Consider the following 22,955-nt stretch of genomic DNA (forward strand, 5'->3'; position numbering starts at 1 on the left):
ACTATATCAATATATCATATTGATTTAATGTCTAAATCGATAAGAAAATTGTTTGATATAACGTTCGATAGTTTCACTTAAATGCATTAAATGCAAACCTCCATGAAAGCACATAATGAATATGTAAAGTTTGGTTGCATGAACAAACCCCGACCATGCTCCCTCCCTGGCTCATAAACAGCTTATCATATCCCTTGATAATGGAGCGTGCTACAAGTGACTTGAAAACGGCCAATCATTTTACAGACGTGTTGTCGACATGTGACACAACAACAGAAACAGCGTGGAGTGAGAAAATGAGACGTTAAGGAAATAATATAATAATAGTAAGTATAGTAAAACTTATCATTCAACCTTTTTTCTCCTGGTCTTTATTAAAAAAAAAGGTCATTAAAGATGATCAATAATTATTGATATCAACTGAGTTAAAACATTTTATTGTGATAATTTTGTCAGCTATATCACCCAGTCCTAGAGGATGAGATTAAATGTAAATATGAAATCCTTCGATAATCTGCTGCATGGAGTGTATCCCTGAAGGGAACTTAACAGCTGAAGCTTGAATCTGAAAAATAACTTAGATGAGTCAGATACTGGCAACAGACAGTATGATGAGCAGAGCTCTTAGTTTGACCACATTTAATCAAGAAATGTCATGGCAGAGAGAAAGCTGATGAAATGTAAATTTAGATTTTGGTTAAATAAAACTCGTGATTTTCAAGTACATGGTTGGGAACCTTTCAGGTCACAAGAAAATTGAAGAATCCTAAGAGCTGCAGTAGCCTGCTTTATTTTATGGTTTATTTCTACTTTTGTCTTACTGCTTCTCTCTGTTCAGTACTCAAACGTTTGGTTCGATTATTAGTAGAAACACGTAAACTGAAAAAGACAGCCTGCTAAATGGACCAAAAAATTGTCATGTAATGTAATTATTTCATTCCAGCTTCATTCTCTTGTCAGTCCCTTCTTCTCATTCACTGAATGATGTCAGTCGTTTAAGTCACAGACATGGTTTATAATGTTTTAGTCTCTTTGTGCTTGCTGACTGGCTGCACGTCTTTATCTCATTTCTTTCTTTCACATCCAGTCCATAAGTGGCCTCTCACCTTTGCTTTGCTAGCTTCTCAAAAGCCCTCTGAGGAACAGATTTAGTCACAAAGTCACACCATACACTGACCAGTAGCCCTTTTCTAAGGATGAAGAATCCAAAAAGACATTTATGAAACCTGCCTTTAATGTAAAACCCACCAATCAATCCAGCCTCACATTAATTTATATATTTAGAAACACTTATTATATGAAATAAGAGAAATGTATTCTAAAGTACAAAACAATTATTTCCATGTCAACCTTTATGAAATACACACAGAAAGTTTGCATTAAGACAAAACTGTGCTGTGACTATAACATTTCTGCCACTCCTGCATCATCAAAGATATCAAATATCTTTATAACTAAGTGCTAAAAGCAAGATGAAAGCACGTTACTGGATGTCACTGAAATATGTACAAGAGAAAACAAAGCCACTACCACTGTTCTTCTGTGTAAGGGATCTTAAACGGTGCATGTCTGCTAAACTTTAACTCACTAACAGAGGCCAGTAACAGTACGCCATCCTCATTAAGGTTTCATTAAGAGTCAGGAGGGCAACAAAACTGAGAAGATTACAGCCCAAATAAAATCGCATGGAATGAAGCAGGCTTATTTCTCTCCAGAGGAGTAACATCACAGTTGCCAGTATTCAAACTGCAGAAACAGGACCCATGGTGTCAGCCAAAATGAGCTCTTCTGCAATGAAACTAGTCAATTATTCATTTATCCATCGTCTATAGTGAGCTCTGGGAGTGAGCCCTGCTGTTGCAGCCCAGCCAAAAAGAGGGGTGTGTTGTTGGTGAATGCATGAGGTCCTTCTAACAATGTGAAGAAGAAGCTTTAAAGATTTTGCTCACTACGAATCCTAAATCTGTCTGTGTTTGGAAAGCTAGTAGCTAGTAGTGGGTATTTTGTCATGCAGATCCATGGAAAAAATCAGTTCTGGTATGGTGAAATATTAGAGTTGTCGATTTCATTGGACCCAAGACAAACAAGTTTACAATGTTTTTCTGGGTAACATAACAAGAACAAACAATATTGGTTATTACAAAATGCTTTTGTTCAGCTGCTGTGGCTAAATTATAACAGATTCAAATAATGTTGAAAGGAGGATAATTTTACTGTACACGCTGGCCTCTTGTCTGGTTTCTTCATGAGCCATAAGAAAAGTTCATCACCAAACAAGGACTCTCACTTAAAGACTTGCAATAAAAGTTAAAGTGATGTCTGTGTGCTACAATTCCCGTCTAAGAAAAGGAACAATTAAAATATTCCACTCATGCCACAGGCACAGTATAATTTTTATTATTGACCTACACTTCTATCTACATTTATTCACTCCACTACCCTAAATGTGGAGCAGGTGCCCTGGGCAACAGACTGATAACACACAACTATTTTCATCACCTTGCAATGACACATTTTATACCTGGTTGTGTATGATGAACTTGAAACAAATGGGTCATTTTAGAATAAATGGTTTTGAGGAATTGGACTAGGAATCTAACAAAAATATAACATGTGGTTTATGTTTAAGTGACAGTTAATTTGCATGGCATTTATTTGCAAAGTCTCTAAAATAACTAATTCCATTTATGTGTGTGCGTTTTTGTGTGTTGCTTTAATTGTTCTCCAAATCTATAACGATCCTCTAAAGACATAAAAGATGAACAACATCGCTATAGAAAAAAAAACAGTTCCCAAAAATGCTGCTATAATGTCTGAAAATGAGAAAAAGGGTTGTTTAGCTGCTACCGCTGGTTGTTGCCCTCAACAGTTAACATACTTCTCCATCACAAGAACAGTTGAAATGGATATGAGGGCAGAAATGACCTGGATAAAGTTAGTTAGGAAAATGACAAGACTACAGTGGGAGTAAAATACTGTCCTGGATTCCTCAAAATTCTGGATTTTTGGGGCTATATAATGTGCTAATTCCCGTATACATTATAATTCTTTACCAAAGAAATGTTAGACAACATCTGCACACAGACCCAGAGTTTAAAACCTTTTGGAGGGGAAATTCAAAGCCACTTGGTTATCCTCAATGTAACTGGGAGGTATAAAGGAGAAGCTGACATGACAGGTGCTACAAAGAGGAGCGTGTCGTGGCAAATGTTCCAAGTACAGCCTAACCTAGAGTTGTATTTGGTTTTTTATTTGATTTATTGGATTATAAAACAAAGATGAGTTTGTAGACAAATCTACAAAAAAAACAAGGGATTCCCACATGGAATGGAGAATTTTTGTCATATCAATGTCTTTGTGTTAACTAGTACTACTATTGCAAAGCCAGGCAAGCTGGTACATCTTTTCAAAACCATACATAAATCTCATGAGAGGGATTTCCCAGCCAAGAGTGATCTATGAAAACAATGATCAAATCTCATCTAGTTGCAGAACAGTCCTTTTTTGCAATGCATGAGGTGGCAGCAAACAGCATCAAACTATTCTTGCTGAGAATAAAAACACATTTATGACACGGAGGGGTTTATCAAGTAAGAATTAGACTGAAATCATGGCTGCTGTTAAGGACATCCAGTTATCCAGTAAAACATATGACACAGAAATGCAAAGAAATGTCAGAGAATTTCAAGGATCAACTGAGGAAGGACATTGCCATGTGTGAGTGTTTCTCACTCCAGTTTGACGATTTACAGAGATATGGACAATGTGGCGTAGTTTTCATCATTTTCCATGAGTTATAATGCTTCTTATCAGACTGCCGTTTGAGGACAGGAGCACAATGGAGACACAGCTAACACTTTCTTCCAGTGAAAGAGCACACAAGGGATAAAGATAAATATCAAGGATGTTTTTGAAAGGTGTCACAGAGAAAATTATGTCCAACTCTGTCATGTCTTGAAAGGCAGTTATTTCGCTCTCATTTGGAGAACAAATAGCAGAGTTTTGGTGTGATTACGGGAGCTGTCACCTGAAATCAAAGAGTTTCTCAAGTGCTCAAAGTTCTAAGTTCTCTGTTGATTACCGACTTACTGATATGCTGAATGAATTGGATATATAACTCACAAAATCAGATCTGTGACTACTCTCCAAGTGCAATTCGAGCTGCTACTTCTGTCAGCTAGGCTGCAATACCAGAATCTGCTCTACTTTCAAACTATCCATTCGGAACTTCAGCTGAGTATCATGGTAAGGACACAGAGGAACTTGCCAGCACACAGTACACAATGAAAATTCATTGTAAGTCATCAGAGTTTGACAGATGCTTTACTGACTTTGCCTTAGCTGAGCCTGTTGCTATGTATATGCATTTCCTGTTGGCCCAGATATACGTAGATGTGGATGGCACTGCCTCCAAAATTGGATCACTCACTAACCTGGACACAGCTGCGGTGGAGAATGAAATTCTCACCCTTCAAAATGACATTCAGATGAAGTGCGATGCGTCTGAGAGGAAGGGTGAGTTCTATATACCGTTAGAGAAGCATCTCAACATAAGAATGTAGCCTTGTACTTGTCAGCCCTTTTGTGGGTCAGCCTATTTATGTAGGTCTGCATTGTTCTCGCATGATGATCAAAAAGACTGAATCAAAAAGTACAAGATAAGTACAGTATTAATAACCACTAATTGTGTCCCTGAATCAATATGTTTGCATGTCACATTAAGGTTTTGTGACATATATGAATGAATGAGAGAGCTAAAAGAGACTTTAGATAGATTTTCTGAGTCTAAATTCCTCCTGGGATTCATCAGCTGCTTTTCTATCTTCTTCTGAATGAGATCCAGGTCTCCTCCTGGCAGCTAATTCAGACAGACTTTGTCTGTGTTGTTGAGCACGTGAAGTGTTACTCACCTGTCCTCTTCCAGGCCTTAGAAGCCGACAGCATGTGGGTGTATTCAAGGTTATTCAGCAAAGTCACAGGTTTCATCCGTGACATGGTGTTAGCACGCAGGACACCAAGATATCTGTGAGAGTCCAGCAAACACCTGGATGCAGTGTGAGTGAATCGCTTGGGCATACCTTCACAGGACAGGATGACAGGGAGAAGAAATGAAAGTGTTTCAATGAAGGTTGAATCTAGTTAAATGAGGAAAGAGGATTTAAAAGAGACACTTATTTTCTTTGACAGCCAACAAATTGGCAGTTGTGGCAGTTTATTGCAATCCACTTTACTGTATTAGTTTTACAGAAATACCCAAATAAAGAAACATCACATCATCAAAGAATTTATCACTATCCAATCATATCACTGAAACCCTTCTCTATTTTACCAGTCAGAGGTGAATAAGACTGGAAAAGAACCATAAGAATCATGAGATATGGGGTAGTTACTCATCAAGATGGGCAGTAGAACTAAATATGAAAAATAAGTCATCAACACTAAATGACTTACTGGAAGAGGCAGATCTTTCATTTTCCAATAAAGTTGTTTTAGTGCATGGGGTGAAAAGCAACCTGTATGTACTCTATAAGATGATTGAATCTTTGTCAATTATCCAAATAGAACTAGCCACAGAAAAGGTCTCTTGTTACATAAATGATCAGTTCCACAATACAATCAATAACTGCACAACTCTCTAATTCTACATCCTCATTCATCCTTCTAGGACAAAAGATTCTGAGATTACACATTTAGAAAGCATCTCTCCCTCTCGTAACATTAGGAAACAAACAAAATTGAATTCTTAAAGAAAGAAAAGCTAAAATTCTGTATTTTAAAAGTATTTTTATTCATTGAGATATAATCCCTCATGTAGCTTGATTATGACTTACAGTGAGCATTTTAAACCTTGTATGTTGACAAGTTTGCTTCATGTATGAACACAATATTGTATATTTCATAAGTTAAATTAAACTTATTTACCATATACTAATTCTTCAATGTTATTCACCAAACAAGGATCTGATAGCAGTCTGTTTCACAAAGCTAACTTGGAAAATCGAAGGACATAATTGGGTCATCAGCTGCAATGATTTGCTCTGGTCACAATGATCACACAGTGGCTGAGTTCTGGCACTTTCCAGATGTCGAGACAAAGCCGACGGTTTCTCTCTCCTCCTAGAACAGTGAGTTGACTGTGAGCTCAGAGTGTTATTAATAGCCACCGCAGGGGTGTGGAGGGTATTTGGCTGTCAAAGGGTTGAGGTGGCACCAGGGTTCAGATCGGCGCCGAACCATGATCACCTGCATGGGTGAAAGGCCGCTCACTGCAAGCATATAGTCTGCTCTGAACAACCATGTTTTTTTTTTTTAAGAGTTGTCTCTCTAAAAGAAGACATATTGTCTTTGTTCAGTTTTTAAGTCGCTGTGAAGGGATAACAGTCCAACTATCTGCCAGTGGATGGCAGTGTTGACTGAGCCTGTTGTCCTTTAATAGAAAGAGAACTCAGTGTATGTTTGACATTAAAATATTCACATTCAACTCAACTTACCTTACTTCACTTGAATGGTTAAGCTGGATTGTTCTCACTTGAAGCCTGTGTAGGGACAAAGAAAACGATTTAGTTCAATTAAGCCTCTCCACTTAGTTAATATCAGAGAATAAGAAAAGCTCTATCCTTTAACCTTTCCATTTTGTGTGGGCCCTGTTAAAGCAACAGAGAACAGAGGAACAGAGAATAATTCCTTCGGTTGTCTCTCGTGAATGTATGCACCGCTATGCTCCATGTCATGTGCAACAGACCAATAGGAGGGTCCAACATTATGCATATCCGAAGGCCCACTGCACCAGCACAGGAGGAGTAATCTGTTGCTTCATGGTTGTCTGGATTAAGAAGCTATTTCATCCTGAGGTTGAGTTTACTGCATTCAGCTGCTGGCTTTTATGTACTTATCTGAGGTTCACTTGGGATTGTACTGTGGTGCTTGGCTGTCTGTGCCTTACAAAACTACAGCAGGTACATCTTAGTAAATCTTTCCAGAGCTGTTTATCTCACAGTGTTTTATGTCTGACAAGGTTAACTGGAAATGTTGCATGGTTTCAAAGGTGAATCAGCCCTAACCGTAAATTGTACAAACTACTTGGAGAGCAGCCCAAGCAAAGACACATAAACACAAAACAAATAAACGGTATTGATCCCAGTCACAATTCCACTTTTGATAGGTTGAGTGAAGAATTTCAACCTGCACCTGTTAGCATAATACCAAAACACAGATTTCGACAAAATCCCTGGCCATGTTGAGATGAGTTTAGAAAACTGACCGATCTGTGAAGCAACACTTCGACTATAATACATTAACAGTACAATAAAATAAATAAAATGATAATAAAATATATATATATAATAAACTACACTTAAAAACACCAGCAAAATACTAAACTGTCTTGATTTCTGAGTGTGATCTTGATAGAAAACGGTTAAAAATGTCAATAAAGAGATGTACTACAGTAAGTAACTTAAACAGGCCTAAAAAAGCAGCATCCAAATCAACCTCAGGGCTCATTATGTACAGTTTATGTTTTAAATTATGCTAAAATATTGTATTAGTCTTCTTTGGCATTTCATGACATTTATTTGCAGAGCAGTACACTGAAGAAGGTGGTATGATGGGCTTCAATACTGATCACCATGCATTGGTCCAATTTAGATTGACATCATGCCTTTCAGGGCTGTTCTCCACTGCTGAGGAAGCAATAATTTATCCAGAGTAATTTGAGGAAAGCAAGACACAGCCCAGTCAGACACTTAGAGCCACAGCAGCAGGCTCTGCCGCACACTATTAAGACTCCTCTCCTCCTCTCAGGAAGCTCACAGCAACTGAAAAACATGGGAACCTTTGTGTCTGGTTGAATGCCATTGAATGAGTCAGTTACATAGAGGTGTTTGTCAGGGGAACAACAATCATGAAACAACTCGCTATCGCAGCCAGTTGGTGTGGCTTTTTTTTTTTTTTTTTGACTGAAACTGCAGTGTTTTATTTCTCTGTTTGTATAATTATATGATATTCATTCTATGAAACAAAAACAGCCCTCTTCAATAGCCTATATACATTATCCAAAGACGTCACGACATATGAGAACTATGGCTCTATAATGTTACCTGACAAGATTGAACTCATAACATGTTCTATGTCCGGCACATGCTCTATTGACCATTAAAATAAAACAAACTCTCTTTTAAAAGCTTTCGAGAGCCCTTTACAGACAAAGGACATACCATGCTGTTGGGCCTAGACATGAAAACAAGCCAGCAGTGCTCTCTACTGGCAAAAGAAATAAAAATTTGAATTCATAGATTCCTCAGTCTTCTCAGTAAAGATTATCACAACTTCCTCCAGGATTAGTTAAATGGAGATTGATTGATTGATTGATGGGACATATGCAGATATATGCATGCATTGGTCTTTTTCCACATTTCACATGCCATTAAAAATAAATATGACATGCATTTCTTTTTGGTATATGACAAATGTATTTTGTCACAAAAAAAATCAAATAATACTACAGGAAAACAGAAGATACTTGAGAAAAACACTGTGTACTGTCCAAATGTGTGCCATATTTATCCTTCAATATAAAACTTTTCAGTTAATTACACATTTAAAAACATCAATTTTGGATTTAAACTTAAATGGCAATGAATTTGATGCACACATCTAAATTAATCTGTGTGGGACTATTAAATAAATCCAAGAACTATTTTCACTCCCATATAAAATTACAATTATTGATAAGGTAATGTTTTTTCAGTAAATCCACTGAGTGCAACCTCAGGCTACTAGAGACGTCGAGGTTGTCTTGCGCATCACATACCTTTCCTACCTAAAGAGAATCAGATTTAGCCTACTTATTCTCTGTGGAAATTGGACAGACTTGAGTGACATACATTAATTTAGAGGATGTGTTCAATGAAATTAATTTCTCCATATTGTTATGAATCCTATTTTGGTAAGTCAGTCAATGAAATTTACATGCAAACACACAGTGTTATCTGGATTTGGTTGTCCTTTAGAGCACGACCGGTTCATGGCTGTCTAAAAGAACCCAGATACCAAGGGAAAAACAAACAGTAAGTTAGTCATTACAATCATAGACGTGATTAGGAAATGGACCTCTGGAACTGACCTCATCCTGCACTGTCGAATAAGTGAATGAAACAGGAATGGCACTGGCATAACAGTTTTCATGAAGTCTCTTACAGACAGCCTAATAACAGTTGAATTTATACAAATATAACAAGGCATTACGGCAAGGGGGTGGCTTATAATAATAATTAGTTAACTATACTCTAAATCAATATGTAATATTAGTTGTTAACTAGAGTATGAAGTGGCATACAATACCCCTTCATATTACCCCTTGGTAATATGGTGCTTTCTAAATGGGTAATGTATACAAAGTCATATTACTTAAGTTAAGGGTCTAGTGCACTGGGTTCATCTTATCTCTTTACCACTGTATATCAGTTACAATCTACAGTAAATGCACTCAGTGACAGGACCCTGACTTTAGTAAACACCAAAGGCTACTTTCACTGAATCTCTTTTTAGGTCGATAATACAGGATGTGTGTGATATATTAAGGATAAATGAGGTATGTGTATATATAATCCTTAGAGATTTCAAGAAAGTACTGTTGTCACCATATTGAGCCAATGAACAGTATGGTCTCATTTTAATAACTTTATAACAGTGGAACTATTAATGACATTAAGGGTTATGGATTTTAAATGATCACAGTTGATATTAGTGATAGCCAGCTAATTGTCCTCTAAAAGATGAAAAATTCCTGGCAACATTCAGCACAAACCTAATGGAAATTAATGGGTTAATTGTACACATTCGGTGCACTTGACTTCGAAAAAGGTTTGGGGGCTTGGCCGACTTTCCATACAGCATACAAACAATTGCACAAGGTTTGGTCATTCAGCATTTCACAGCCTGTCCACCTTAAATCAAGATCTCTCGGGTTTAAGGTAAGCAATATACCTTAAGAGCAAAACATTAACAATTTTTCTGAAAAAACTATAATTAAATATATAACAAAGCATCATATTTTATACCATTCTGTAAAAATGTCCAAGAGTGAATTTACTGAGTGATGTTAATACTCTATACACAGCTGTTATGCGAACCATTGTGCTGTTGGTGTTGTGGGTACTGGGAACATCACTGGTGTTGTCAGACCCCGACACAGCCGGAGAGAAGGTGACCGAAGAGCCGATTCCATGTTCTAAGGGATGCACCTGTCTGCACGATGAATACAGCTTGGAGCTCAACATGTACTGCAGTGCTCGAAACTTCACGCAAATCCCACCTGATATGCCGCCAGCCACACACTCTCTCTGGCTGGATGGCAACTTATTCACCTCACTCCCAGCATCGTCTTTCAAGGATCTTACCAATCTGGACTTTTTGAATCTGCAGAGTGGCCAGCTGGTGACCGTTGACCCTCAGGCTTTCAAAGGACTTCGGTCACTAGCACACATTCACCTTGAGCGAAATCGCTTGCGGGCGTTACCGGGTACTATCTTCGAGAACACACCTAACCTTGCCTCACTTAGTCTGCATAACAACCAGCTGACTCGTATCGAGGAGAGACTGTTTGCTGGACTTTCACACATGTGGCTTCTGAACCTAGGGTGGAACTCAATAGCAGTCTTACCTGAGACAGCTTTCCATGACCTCCAAGGTCTACGAGAGCTTGTTCTTGCAGGGAACAGGCTTGCTTACTTGCAGCCACAGCTCTTCCAAAATCTTGCTGAGCTTAAAGAGTTGGATCTAACCGGAAATTATCTCAAGGTCATCAAGGCTAATGTGTTTGTTAAACTCACTAAACTGCAAAAGCTTTACCTGGCCCAAAATCAGATCGTGACAGTGGTTCCCAGAGCCTTTGTAGGCATGAAGTCACTCAGATGGCTGGATCTCACAAAAAACAGACTGACTGCTCTTCATGACGACACTTTTTTGGGACTGCACAGTCTTCATGTGCTGCGTCTTTCCAACAACGCTATCACTGGAATTAGGCCCAGGACTTTCCGTGATCTGCAGTACCTAGAAGAACTAAGACTCAGCTACAACAGGATCAGAGCCCTGGGCGAGAGGATCTTTGAAGGCCTTAGTCATCTGGAGGTCCTGGAGCTAGAGCAAAATAACGTACAGGAGGCACAAGTTGGTAGTTTCACAGGCCTGTCTCATGTGGCTGTCATCAACCTGTCTGGAAGCTGCTTCCACAGTCTACCAGACCAAGTGTTCAAAGGCCTGTCGAATCTTCACAGCCTTCATCTGGACAGAGGCTGCCTAACAAGAATCACAACTCAAGCATTCACTGGACTGTCTGGTCTACGAAGGCTTTTCTTGCAATACAACAACATCTCTACAGTGGAACGCCAGAGCTTTGTAGACCTGGTAGGCCTTCTGGGACTAGACTTGAGATTCAACAAGCTGGAGGTTCTCCCAAGCAACACATTTTCTGGTCTAAAGAATTTGGAGTACTTGCTATTGTCCAACAATGAATGTCGGCAGTTTTTACAAAATGGCACAAAGCAGCTACTTCCAAGGCTGCGCTATCTAGACCTGAGATCTAATGCCCTGACAAGCATGGTCCCTGATTTCCCAGAGAGTATGGAAAAACTTTTGCTGTCTGGGAACCGGTGGAAATGTGATTGCGGTGCCCTCCCACTCAGAAACTACAGCCTGAGAAATCCACTGGTGGTACCTCGGCAAGTGGAGACCCACGCAGAGAGTGAAGAGCCTGACACTACTATCACCATATACAACAACATTACATGCACCAGCCCACCAAATCTAGCTGGTGTGGACCTACGGGATATTGACAATGAACACTTCCAAATCTGCTAAGCAGACACACACATACATGGTTATATAATTAGTTGGCATACAGGACAGAATATTGCAGAATTGTCACATGTAATATTTTCAACAATACAACTTAATTTTCAGATTTTAAGATTAAAACTGTAATACTGATGTGTGATTCAGGTTCTTATTTCACATTGACTATTAACAGAAAAATTATTGTCGTCTGTAGCCTTTACAGAAAATTTTCTTCAAAACATATTTGAAGGATGCTAAGATTTTTTTTTCAATTAAAAAAACAACAACAATAACAACAACAACAAAAAAAAACATTTTAATTTTCCTTCAGCTTTATGGAGTTTTATGTTAATAGTGAATGTGTGATTGTGGGAAAGTGCAACTACAGTGAGTAAGCTGCCACCTCTTTGCAGAAAATAGAATTTTATTCAATCCACAAGAAAATGCTTTGAGATAATTCAATTTATACTGACATTAGAGAGTAAAAGAGACTGTATATACCTTAGTTTTACCACTTAAGGATCGGTTTGCTTGATATGGAGACAGTTTTGCAAAAGATATAAAAACAATGGATGAATTTAAATGTGATGTATTGTCCAAAATGTTTTAATATATTTAAAAATGTATTCTATTCCTCTATATACTATCCTTTATGAACCATTTGGACCTCCCTTCATACTCTTGAACACATAAAGTATCAAATTTACATTACTATGGGACAGCACTTTCATTACTGTGGTCATGAGCATTTTGGGACAATGAAAATCGTGCTAACGAGCCAGAAAAGTCAGCAAAACCATGGCACAGCCCTGTAATTTGATATGTAAACATAGGTTAATGTTTGGCTCCTTAACCTTATGCAAAACATTTAAATGGCACTTTAACTTTAAAACATCAAGGTATAATATATATAATTTATGTGACTGGGCTGGATGTACAAAAAGTGTGGCAAAAAATTACAGACAGGAGGAATTATGAATATCTGTACAGCTGGTGTCTTCATGTAATGCTTGTTACTTTAAAGTAGTTTGAACTGTTAGGAAATTGTCTTAGAAGTGCAATAAATTGATTAAAACGTGTGTGCCTTCTCTTTATTAAGCATGTTTCATGTAAGTTACTCCCCACCTCCCAAAAAGTACTACACACAGGGTGCAAAATTAACTTTTTTGTCCACCTGCCAAATGGTTAGTGCATGTTCAAATTTTACCAGCTACTCAATAGATTATCATCTTTTTTTTTTTTTTGGCATATGTTTGAGTGAACATAGAGAGTGAAGCAAATCTACCAGCCACTTGCATATTTTACCAGCATTTGACTGGTGGCTGGTGCTAATTTTCTTCCCTGCAGACACAACAGTAAGTTACCTACTGGCTGATAGTATGCCCAGGCATAAAAAACTGGCAAAGCTTCACAGAAAAAAAACACAGAAAATGATATAGCTAACAAACACAATCACATGAAATATGTACCTGGATAGTAGCAGAATATGTATACTGCACAGTCAAACAGTTGGCTAGTCACGCAGCACCTACAAAAGATGAACAGGTATTAATTTAGCACAATAGTCATCTAGCTAGCTTGTCATCTAACTGCAAATAACCACGTCAGAACACTAGCATGTTCATGAACTGATGTATATATAAACACTTGGCTATATTTGTTACAGACTACTGAGCTTAACCTACCTCGGACATGTCTCTCTCTCTCTCTTAAGAACAGCCACAGCACCGTGTTTGTAGGTTAATTGTTTGTCCAGGTGCAAAACACTTTCCTGTGATTTTACGTGCGGCTTAAATTAGTGGCGATATTTCTGACAGCACCTGAAGGTAACACAGCAGTGTTGACGAGGCTCACGTGCCGTGCAGAGAAGCTTTCTGTTGCCAGTGGTAACCAAGGATCCTCAAATACTTTCCTCAAAGTTACATAACACAGGTTTATCTTTCTTTCTGGTTTATTTATGGCCGCTGGAAATGGAGCTGAATCATTGGAATTCAATTCTGGAGAAAGTGAAACCGCATATACCGACCATCAACTTTAATTCTTCATCGGTAGGCTGTTTCTTTATTCCTAAAATGAAAAAGTGATAACATCTGCTAACTGTCACGAGCATAATTCACGTTAGCTAAAGCAGATAACACCAAACAATGTTACGTCTTTACAGTCTGAGGATGAAGGGATTGTCACAATTTTTCAAAGACCAGCTGGTCTTTCTCTGAAGGTCCCTGAAGACACCCAGGAGGACAGTTTTCCAATGGAAGATGCTGAACTGGAGGTTATTCAATTATATTTTCAAGAGTGTTATAATGCTAGTAATGTCAGGACCCACTGACCTGACATAAACTGTCTGTGTGTTTGTATGAGTCCAGGAGCTGTTGAAACCTTTCGCACAGACATGCTGGTCAGAAGAGAATTGCAGCCAGAGTGTGAAGTTGGATGATGAAATTGTAGAAAGCACTACTGCAACTCACTGGGGTACACAGCACTCTGGTACTGCTGCTGAGGTGGGTTATATTCATCTGCAGTCACTGTCCTGATGAGATTACAGTAAAGCACTCTCATCAATCATTTCCTTTCATTCCTTCTCCGTGTCTCCATTATAAAGGCAAGTGCTTGTGAGAAAAATCAGGTGGAGTTGAACAGAGTCAAGCTGGATGCAAAATCAAATGTGGACAACACTAAATCTGATAAGGGTTTTCCTGTTCTCTCATTTGCGGTGAGTTTGGTAAAGTAAAAAGATAATCTTCACCAGTTATGCTTGATGCAGGTAAATATTCTCAATACAAGGTGCTGTTTTTATCCAAAAAAAATACCCTTTTTTTTAACACACTTAAATTACATTCAGATGCTTGATCAGTGGGATTTGGATGATGTCCTCCAAAATCTCAAAGATGAGCTGCCTCTGCAACAGGGTGTGTCAGGGGAAGTTGCAAAAATACATGCAGGTAAGTGATACTTACTTGTGCTCATTATAGCAATAGTGATCTATAAAGGGTTTGTAGATAATTATGGGCCTATTTATTTAATATTTTACGTTGTGAATTTGCTGTGTCTATAGTTTCAAACCAATTTCTCTTCATAGATGGTGACAAGGACAGGTCCCAGAATATAATGGAGAAGCTCGTTGCTTTCTGCAAGAGCCAGTCTGTGTCAGATCTTGCAAAAAGTCCTAACCACATTAGGTAAGTTAACATAACAAATAAAGTTTTGTAACCAAATCCCTAAAATAATAATAATAATAATCACCTGTTTCCTACAGACAGAATAATGTGTGCAATAAATCATTTGAAAACATGGCAACAGAGTTGCAGTTGAGCCACCAGGAATGTCCCACAGTTTATATTGACTTGCGCTGCCCTGATCCTTCAATAAAACCACCAAGAACATCCCCAAAGCTTTCATCAGATTACAAGTCACCAGCCAAACACAACACTCACCAGGAAATACCACCTGCAAAGAAACCCAATCTTAAAGTGCATATTGGATCACGGGCGGGGGACAGGTAAATATATCTTGCATTGGAAACATTTGTCATGCTTCAGTTAAGCACATTTTGTCCGAGTTCATATTGTCATTTTTCTGCTTCCAGGGAAGTGACTGGCAAGAGTATGTTGCTTCAGAAAATAAGGGAGATGAATGGAAATGGGAATAAATATCCCAAAGAACCAAAGCAGCAGAGGTATGGATTTTTTCTTTATTCATTCAGCACATCATTCACAATAAATTTAATATCTTAGCCATGATGATGCTTCTGTTAGAGACCAACGACAGAGGCAGCAAGTTAAGCAGACATTACAACATGAACACCAGCAAATTCTCAAGGAACTGAAAATACATCGTCCGACTAAATCTGTCAGAGAGAAGCAGCCAGCTGCTGAAAAGACTGATGTTCTTTATGATTTTGTAAGTAACCACAACTACTCAAAATTTACAGTATCATTTAAAAAGTGCCAACACTTATTATTCATGGTTTGTTTTGCAGGAAGCATCTCATCTCCAGTCAATCAGTACACTTCCAGCAGATATTGCAAGTAAGGGGTGCATGCTACTTACTGTCAGCCTCTCCAGTCCTGGTATGGTTGAAGGCAGATCTTATGGAAAAAGAAAATATCTGGATCCTGTAACCAAAGCAAACATATACAACACTCTTGTGGCTTGGTTTCTGTCTTTGGTTAGTGTGCAGTGGCTCCTCTTTCCGAACATATGCCAAAGTTTATTATTAAAGCTGAGTTCATGCCTCAACTTGTCAGGGACACTTGTTTATGTGTGCTAGGTTGGCCCAGACCCTCATCATGATGAAGATGAAGTTGGTGCAAAGGTCCCGTTCTGGGTTACAGGACTCCAGCAGCTGTGGACTGAGGACGGGCTAGCTTTGCATGTTTTAGCTGTGGCTCGTTACAGCTATACACCAAGGGTGAATAGCAAAAACACACTTACTGTTTAGGCTTCACAGTGTGTAATAATCTGGGTGGTGATGCTGTTTTTTTGTTTGTTTTATAGAAAAGGGACACAGACATCCATGCACCTTTCCATAAACATGTCTGCAGATTCCTCTCCGAGACCCCTCTCGCTTTAATTGCCCACTGGCTACCTCCGACCTCACCCATCCACCTGCCTTCTTCTTATTTAAGTTGTTTTATCTCTGCCACTTCAAACAAAAAGGTGGATTGCTGCAGAGATTTTATATATTTCCAAGCACTCAGATGATTTTGCATTCTGTTGACTGTATTTTGTTGCCTTGGCTTTGTATTTCAGGTTATAGATAGGACATTTGGTCTCAGTCCAGGGTTTTACTGGCAGACTGTGGAAACTCAGGAGTGTGTTTGTAAGGGGAGAGAGACCGCACAAGAGCTGCACACAGAGGTGAGGACGTTGCCCTTCAAAAGTGCAGTAGTTGTACCTTGTCATTAGTTGTTCCGTTCCAACCGCTGTCTTTTGATCTCAGGAAACAGTGAGTCACTGATGTAGCAGGAACTGAATTTATGCTAACTTTCCCTTCATTTCTGTTGTAGGTATCATTCACTCTGTGGTGTGCCTTTTCCCTACATCCCATCATAACACACCATACCCTCCAGCTCGTTCTCAACTCAGGACTCGATGTGTGTGGTCTGCGGCTCCTTTATCCACCACAGGGGGTCCTGAGTAACTGTATTGGTAAGAATACCTGAAGCCCTTTGTTATAAAAGTGCTCAGTAATTTTCCTTCTGGCTCACAGGTCTGGTGTACATGCCGCCCTGGATCTCACTGTGGCCCAGGACCTTTGTAACATCAAATCAAAGCAAATGTCTTTATTGAATAAAAATAGTATTTGAAAACAAAACTCTCCATCTGATTCATAGGTGCTGAACCAGTTATCCAAAGAGCCGATGAGACCTGCTGGCCTGTCCTAGCTTTAGCTGTTCGGGGCCCTCGTGCTCACTCAGTGATGAAGGATTTAACCAATTCTTTGCTGCTCAAGAAGACAGAGCCAACTTCTAAAACCCACTGCAGAGGTCAAGGATCTCCACTCTTGTACTCCCCTCAACTGGCCAGTCAAGTCCACAAGGAGCTGTGCTTGTGGTTTTCAGGACGGCTTCGAGGAGGAAGGACACAGAATCACAGCCAGCCTAATAAGTTTGTCAAAATTCCAAAATGCAAAAATTCATTCAACAGTGTAATATTTTTTACTTTGTGTAATGTTTTTCTTTAAACTTCTTAAATTTATTATTAGACTATGTTGACCAATTATTTGACCAACTATTTCAAAGTAACTGTGGATAAAAATAGTTGAAAATGATGCACCTCTAAATCTAAATCTCATTGTTCAAAGAGTTAAGTTTTACTGAAATAGAGATTTTATTTATTACATATTACAGTATAGTCCTTTTATCCTTTGTCCTTTGTATTACTGTGACTCTGATTTTGTTTTATAATAGTGATATAATCAGTCACTTTAAGCACATGAATAAAAGACTCCCTTTTGATTGTAGGGTTGTATCTTCAGGAGACAGAGCTGGATGCAACCTGTTCAATGTTAGATCATCTGCCCTTCTGTGTGCTACAACTAAAGGTACTGTAACTCAGCAAGGAGCTGAAACTGTCACAAGTGGAACGCTGTATTGTGTCCATATTTCATTTTCAACTCTCATCTTAACTGTCCCAAGGGAAATTTTGTTTGCAGTGAGTATCAAAGAGTAGAGTTGCTAGCCCACCCGCCTCTCTCCCCCTGCACAGGTGACATGCTCCTTGTGGTGTCACCTATTGTGCCTCCATGTTGCTACGTCCAAGTGCTGGCTGTATGTGAACGTAGAGGCTTCAGTCTGAGGGGGCTGCAGAGGTTGCAGCTACAAAGTAACGGAGCCGCAGTCCTGGGACTCACCAACCAGCAGGTAAACAAATGTGCGATAGAATAAAATAGAAGAATGGGGAGCTGAGACAGTATTTTATTGAACCTCATGAATCAAAGTCAGCAATTGATCTCTGATTTATGGTATATTTTTATTTTAGTTGCTTTCTAGGGAAATTCACCATTTTCTAGAGAAAATGGGGGTGGACAGTAGTAATGGTTTTGGTTGTCACACCCTTGAGCTTGTATTGAAACGAGGACATTTAGGCTGTATCATAATAGAAACTGTAGCTTTAATTGTAAGTAAATGTATTCAGATGGTGAATTTTTTGATGCATTCAAATGTTTCTAGCTGTGGCCAATGTTCTTCTTTATTTTTCACCACAGTCTTGAATCCTGTATGTGTTTTCCTCAGGCACTTGTGTATTGCAGTCCACCTATTGTCCCCCTGGATCAGGAGGAGCTAGAGTTGCCTTCTCACTCTCTGGTGTTGATACTGAGGAAAGAAAATGCGTTGTGTCACAGTGTTACTCTGCCAGCAGGTCTCAAATTCCATCTCACATTATATTTACAGCATCATTCATCTCGTAAATTATATGAAAAGCAACAAGACTGATAGTCTACAGCCATGCTAGTGGCTCTGTGAGGCTATAATTAGACACAGCAGAGCTAAAAGCTAAATGCTTAGTCAGCATGCTAACATGCTAATAATGACAATGCTAACATGTTAATGTTAAGCAGGTATAACGTTTGCTAATTAGCATATAACACAAACTTGGTCATAAATCAAAGCTTTGGACAAATTAAAAATTTCAGAGGATAAAGTTACATCTGCAATTCATGCAATTACAATTCAATTCATGTGATATTTCACGTCATTGTGGTTTTACATGTAGTCAGGAGATCTCCAAAGTCATTAGGATTCATCACCAAATTTCATGGCAATCCATCAAATAGTTGTCAAGATATCACTAACAGGCAAAAATGGCAACCTGCTGGGGCACTAAAGGAAAAGTCAGGGGATCACCGTGGTAAACTCGGGGGACCATGAACAAAATTTCATGGGAATCAATAGTTGCTGATATTTTTCCATCTGGAATGCCGTTAGCATGGCTAAAAATGTGTAGTGTAAAATGATATGCAATAAGACTTCTTACTATCTAAAAACTGCAGATAATGTGCAAAGTCTGCATTGCTAATTATATTTCCATTTAGATAATTTTGTCCAATTGCCATATTGTTTCAGCCCTGATGAGAGAATTTGAGGCACAACAGCTTCTGGGTTGCATCCGCTCCAGACGTAATGATGATCAGGCAGTAGAGCCAAGCTTGTGTTTCCACACTGTGCCTTACAACAGCAACCTGTTCCATATATTTGGTAAGTACTGTGAATTCAATGTAAGTAAAGATTCTAGTAGAATATCCTCTACTGTTTTTTTTTTATGTATATATGTTTTCTTTTTAGTTAGGTGTATGTGGGCAGTGCCAAATCCTTCCGATGTGATCCTGTCACGGCAAAAGTGTCCATTCAAGTCTGACATGGAGCAGGTGGTGATTTTGACACTGTGTGGAAAGGACATGAGCCAAGGCCTGAGCCTCCTACACAGAGTGCTGACAGAAAGGCCACAAGGTGGGTGAAGGTCCTATGTATTTCTCATAGCACAGCCTGTCCTGGGTTTTGGAACTGGGGGCAGCAGTAAATAAACAAACACACTGTCAAATACACAAATCAACCCACACAGTTCAGCAAGTGAGCAAATTAATGAGTATGTGAGTGAATTACTTTATGCATCCAAGTGGTGTTTAGCACTAAAAAGTAAGAAATATTACTTCAACTAAATGTAATGAAGAAGCTGCAAATAATGTAACCCAACTGTTGTCAATAAAATCTATTTATGTGTAAGAAGACAAATGAGAGAGTATTGATATAATTTAGTAAAAAGCATCCTATGACAAAGACGATAGGTTAACCTGTATTTGGCACTTGATGAGTATGACATTTATGAAGAGCTATTAAAGCGGAAATTTGTTGCCATTCTTCTCTGCTTATATTTTCCTTGATTTTTAAGGTGATGTGCGATATTCACCATTTGAGCTGCTTGGCCTGAAGTGGCTGCCCGTGTTGACTCGACTTCAGGCCCAGGGGCTGAGTCCTTATGAGGTGGGAGAGCAGCTGTACCATGGCAGTCTGGACCGTCTGATGTCATCTCCTGCTCTATTGTGTGCTCTTAGAAGACCGGATGCTTTTGCTTCACTGCAGAAGCTCCTACCACACGATTATCCTGGTGACCTGAGCGTCCTGATGTCACCCACACCTGAAGTGGCTTTCAGACAAGCCTCCCTCTTCTTCTTTGACCATGAGATGATTCCTGGTAAGTTTGCTGAGTGGGTGTATATACAAGGCTGTGTGTGAAAAAGTAAAAAAGGAGGGAAAGCAACCCCACCTTTAATAATATAAACATATTTGATATGTTTCAGGTATTAGTTAGTGTAATCTATAACTAGATTTTTATCAACTTACTTGTGCTTCAGTTTTTTCTTTGCACTAATTTTGCTATATTTGTTGTATAACTTGTAAAAGCAGCAAATGATAAATGTGATGTTGTACTCTGAATATATATTGGCGTTTTCAGTGATACTGTAGAGCAGGAACAAGCTAACTTTCTGTTCAGATCCACAGATGCTGCTCACTGTGTTCCTCTTCAAACCAAGCGTCTGGAATCACACTCTGGCTACGATACTCTGCAAACTCCAGCAGAGTGGTCTCACGTTGGTGGGCTTGCGAGTAGTGACCCTGGACAAAAGTGATGCTAACTCACTACTGTCTGCGGAAAATGTAACTTAGAATGTCTAATTGACAAATGAGCCCTCTGTTCATGCCAACTGATAATTCATATAGGGTTAACTTGTTCTGTACAGGACCCCTCAGACTTGGAGGCCCGTGTGCAGTTCCTGTGCTCTGGCTCATCGCTGGCTCTCTGCTTCAAGGGGGAAAATGCTGTGCAGAGGCTTCTGGACATGCTGGGCCAGGAGGACTCATCCCTGTGGACAGCCTGCTATGGTATGGCTCATTCATACTACAGCATCTACAGTATGATCAGTGCCCTGCGCCACATATTGGCTCACATTCATGAACTCTGAATCCACAGAGATAAACCAGTAAGAATAGAATTCCTGCGTATGTGTCAGTAAAATGTCAATAAACAAATGTTATAGGATCGCGAACATATCAGAGAGCGATTCAGGATGTCAAGAGGTTTTTCCCAGGGGGGCTCTGCTGTGCTGAAACCAGCATAATGAGACAAGAGCAGGTATACATGTCACACACAGCATAAGACTTCAAACTTTTGTGAAGTTGTCACCTGCACTACTTTATGTTTGTTGTTGATTTCTTGTTTCAGATATTTAGCCTGTGTTCAGACTCTTTAGCTTCTGTAGTGCGTGAGCAAAGCTGCACATTGGCCCCTGCAGCCAAAGAAGGTCTGTCACCTCTGATGGCGCCAGGACCAAGTGGAGGTTTGGACAGAGACACTATAATATATATGTATTGTATATGTAACTTTCATTTAAACTTAACACTCTGCAGACCCATGATATGGCCTGTATTCAGGTTGCATGGTTCAGTCACTTCTAAAAGAAAAATGGGTCCCTTTAAATTATTTAATCATTTATTGGGACTTTGATGTTGAAATATGACTCAGTTCCAGATGACCTTTTTAGACTCTGCAGAAAACCAATGTCCTATTTGGCTTGTTTTTTTAGTACCAGGGACCCTGATACACATCGCTCTCTGGCAAACAACCTGTCTGCTGCTACCCTTAAAAGTGCCATCTCAGCTGGACATGCTGGAGCAGCTGCTGAGGTCAGGCTGCCATCTGGTGGCAGGGAGGTTGACCATACTGGATAATGAGCAGAGGCAACACATCGCCAGGATACTGTTATCAAGTGGAAATGAGAGGGTGAGGAGTGTGGCTTTGAAATAAGCTTTAGAACTTACTTTCTTCTCGTGCAGTGCAATCAGCAGTTGAGTTATCCTTTATCTCTTTGCATCCTTAAAAGATGACTCATCTTCACTCGGCCCCCTGCCTCATCATCGCTCTTCAATGGGAAAAGGTTGTGACCCGCTTTGACTTGATCCTCCAGAGGTGTGGAAAAAGACAACTCGAACCTCTCAGTGCATGCATTTAGAATATTTGCTTTTAAATAACCCTTTACCTTTTCATTTTGTTGTTACAATAGCATTTACAAGGAGAGGTCAGACCTACAGAAAGTGGGGGAAACGATGATCTACCCAGAAAGTGAGAAAGAGGTAAATCATGAATATAAGTCAGCTTTTGCTTTAAGGTTTGCATTTTACTTACAAGACTACAAGTCAGGTGACTTTAGCTGCTCTATGGAAATCAACCAGGTGTACTGATTAACATTTGTTATATTGTCATGAATGTTTTCAGTTGGTGCTTCAAGCATTGCTCATTTTGCTGTTTGCTTACAAGCACCTTTAGACTATCTATGTTGTGTTCTCTCCACCAGGCCGAGCAGCTGATATGCTACCTGTTCGATGCCTTGTCTCCTGAGAGCTGGTATACCATTGTACCATGAAGTTAAAATGTGTGAAGACGTACATACACATTTTACAAACATTAAGCAACATCTGTTGCATTTTTATACTGAAAAAATGTAATTCATAATTCCAAATACATGTTTTAGATAATATAAATATCTTTTTCAAGCCATTGTAATGCAGTTTTCTTTCTAAAAATCGGTTTCCAGTCTTCTAAAGGTTCTGTTCTGTAGGTTG

General features: G+C 39.2%; 3 protein-coding genes across 7 annotated transcripts in view; 2 read left to right on the plus strand and 1 right to left on the minus strand.

Moving 5' to 3' along the window:
- Positions 1-13,660, minus strand: part of mrtfbb (myocardin related transcription factor Bb) — an 80,935-nt gene extending 67,275 nt beyond the window's left edge. For 2 of the 5 annotated variants that reach the window (XM_042392614.1, XM_042392613.1), the window contains exons 1-4: positions 13,521-13,660; positions 13,305-13,363; positions 6,492-6,536; positions 4,911-5,078 (exon numbers count right to left, since the gene is read on the minus strand). In XM_042392614.1, coding sequence (XP_042248548.1) covers positions 4,911-5,076 — 166 coding nt within the window. In that variant the 5' untranslated portion in view covers positions 5,077-5,078; positions 6,492-6,536; positions 13,305-13,363; positions 13,521-13,660. Of the gene's footprint in view, positions 1-4,910; positions 5,079-6,491; positions 6,537-13,304; positions 13,364-13,520 lie in introns of those variants that run through there. The other 3 variants (XM_042392618.1, XM_042392616.1, XM_042392615.1) reach the window with 2 other exon arrangements.
- Positions 9,915-11,859, plus strand: igfals (insulin-like growth factor binding protein, acid labile subunit). The gene is made up of 2 exons (XM_042392623.1): positions 9,915-9,974; positions 10,121-11,859. The coding sequence occupies exon 2, from the start codon at positions 10,126-10,128 to the stop codon at positions 11,857-11,859; it is 1,734 nt and encodes a 577-aa protein (XP_042248557.1). The 5' UTR covers positions 9,915-9,974; positions 10,121-10,125.
- A 47-nt stretch (positions 13,661-13,707) lies between the features above and the next one.
- LOC121884059 (dynein axonemal assembly factor 8) lies at positions 13,708-22,886 on the plus strand. Its single transcript, XM_042392612.1, has 29 exons — positions 13,708-13,883; positions 13,997-14,107; positions 14,202-14,336; positions 14,438-14,548; positions 14,678-14,777; positions 14,915-15,014; positions 15,092-15,334; positions 15,422-15,511; positions 15,591-15,735; positions 15,815-16,003; positions 16,106-16,246; positions 16,333-16,494; positions 16,588-16,695; positions 16,845-16,986; positions 17,172-17,445; positions 17,802-17,881; positions 18,046-18,200; positions 18,573-18,699; positions 19,404-19,535; positions 19,623-19,787; positions 20,227-20,529; positions 20,830-20,993; positions 21,077-21,218; positions 21,374-21,468; positions 21,559-21,673; positions 21,920-22,116; positions 22,217-22,302; positions 22,397-22,466; positions 22,688-22,886. The coding sequence occupies exons 1-29, from the start codon at positions 13,806-13,808 to the stop codon at positions 22,754-22,756; spliced, it is 4,029 nt and encodes a 1,342-aa protein (XP_042248546.1). The 5' UTR covers positions 13,708-13,805; the 3' UTR covers positions 22,757-22,886.
- Positions 22,887-22,955: the final 69 nt, after the last annotated feature.

The sequence above is a fragment of the Thunnus maccoyii genome, chromosome 18 (genome assembly GCF_910596095.1).
Source record: "Thunnus maccoyii chromosome 18, fThuMac1.1, whole genome shotgun sequence".
NCBI classification, from domain to species: Eukaryota; Metazoa; Chordata; class Actinopteri; order Scombriformes; family Scombridae; genus Thunnus; species Thunnus maccoyii.

Bases quoted from the DNA above. Each gene is read 5' to 3' on its own strand.
- igfals (XM_042392623.1), top strand. From the start codon at position 10,126: ATGCGAACCATTGTGCTGTTGGTGTTGTGGGTACTGGGAACATCACTG.
- LOC121884059 (XM_042392612.1), top strand. From the start codon at position 13,806: ATGGAGCTGAATCATTGGAATTCAATTCTGGAGAAAGTGAAACCGCAT. The intron at 16,004-16,105 runs GTTAGTGTGCAG...TATGTGTGCTAG, and splicing joins TGGCTTGGTTTCTGTCTTTG to GTTGGCCCAGACCCTCATCA. The intron at 20,530-20,829 runs GTAAGTTTGCTG...CTTTCTGTTCAG, and splicing joins TGACCATGAGATGATTCCTG to ATCCACAGATGCTGCTCACT.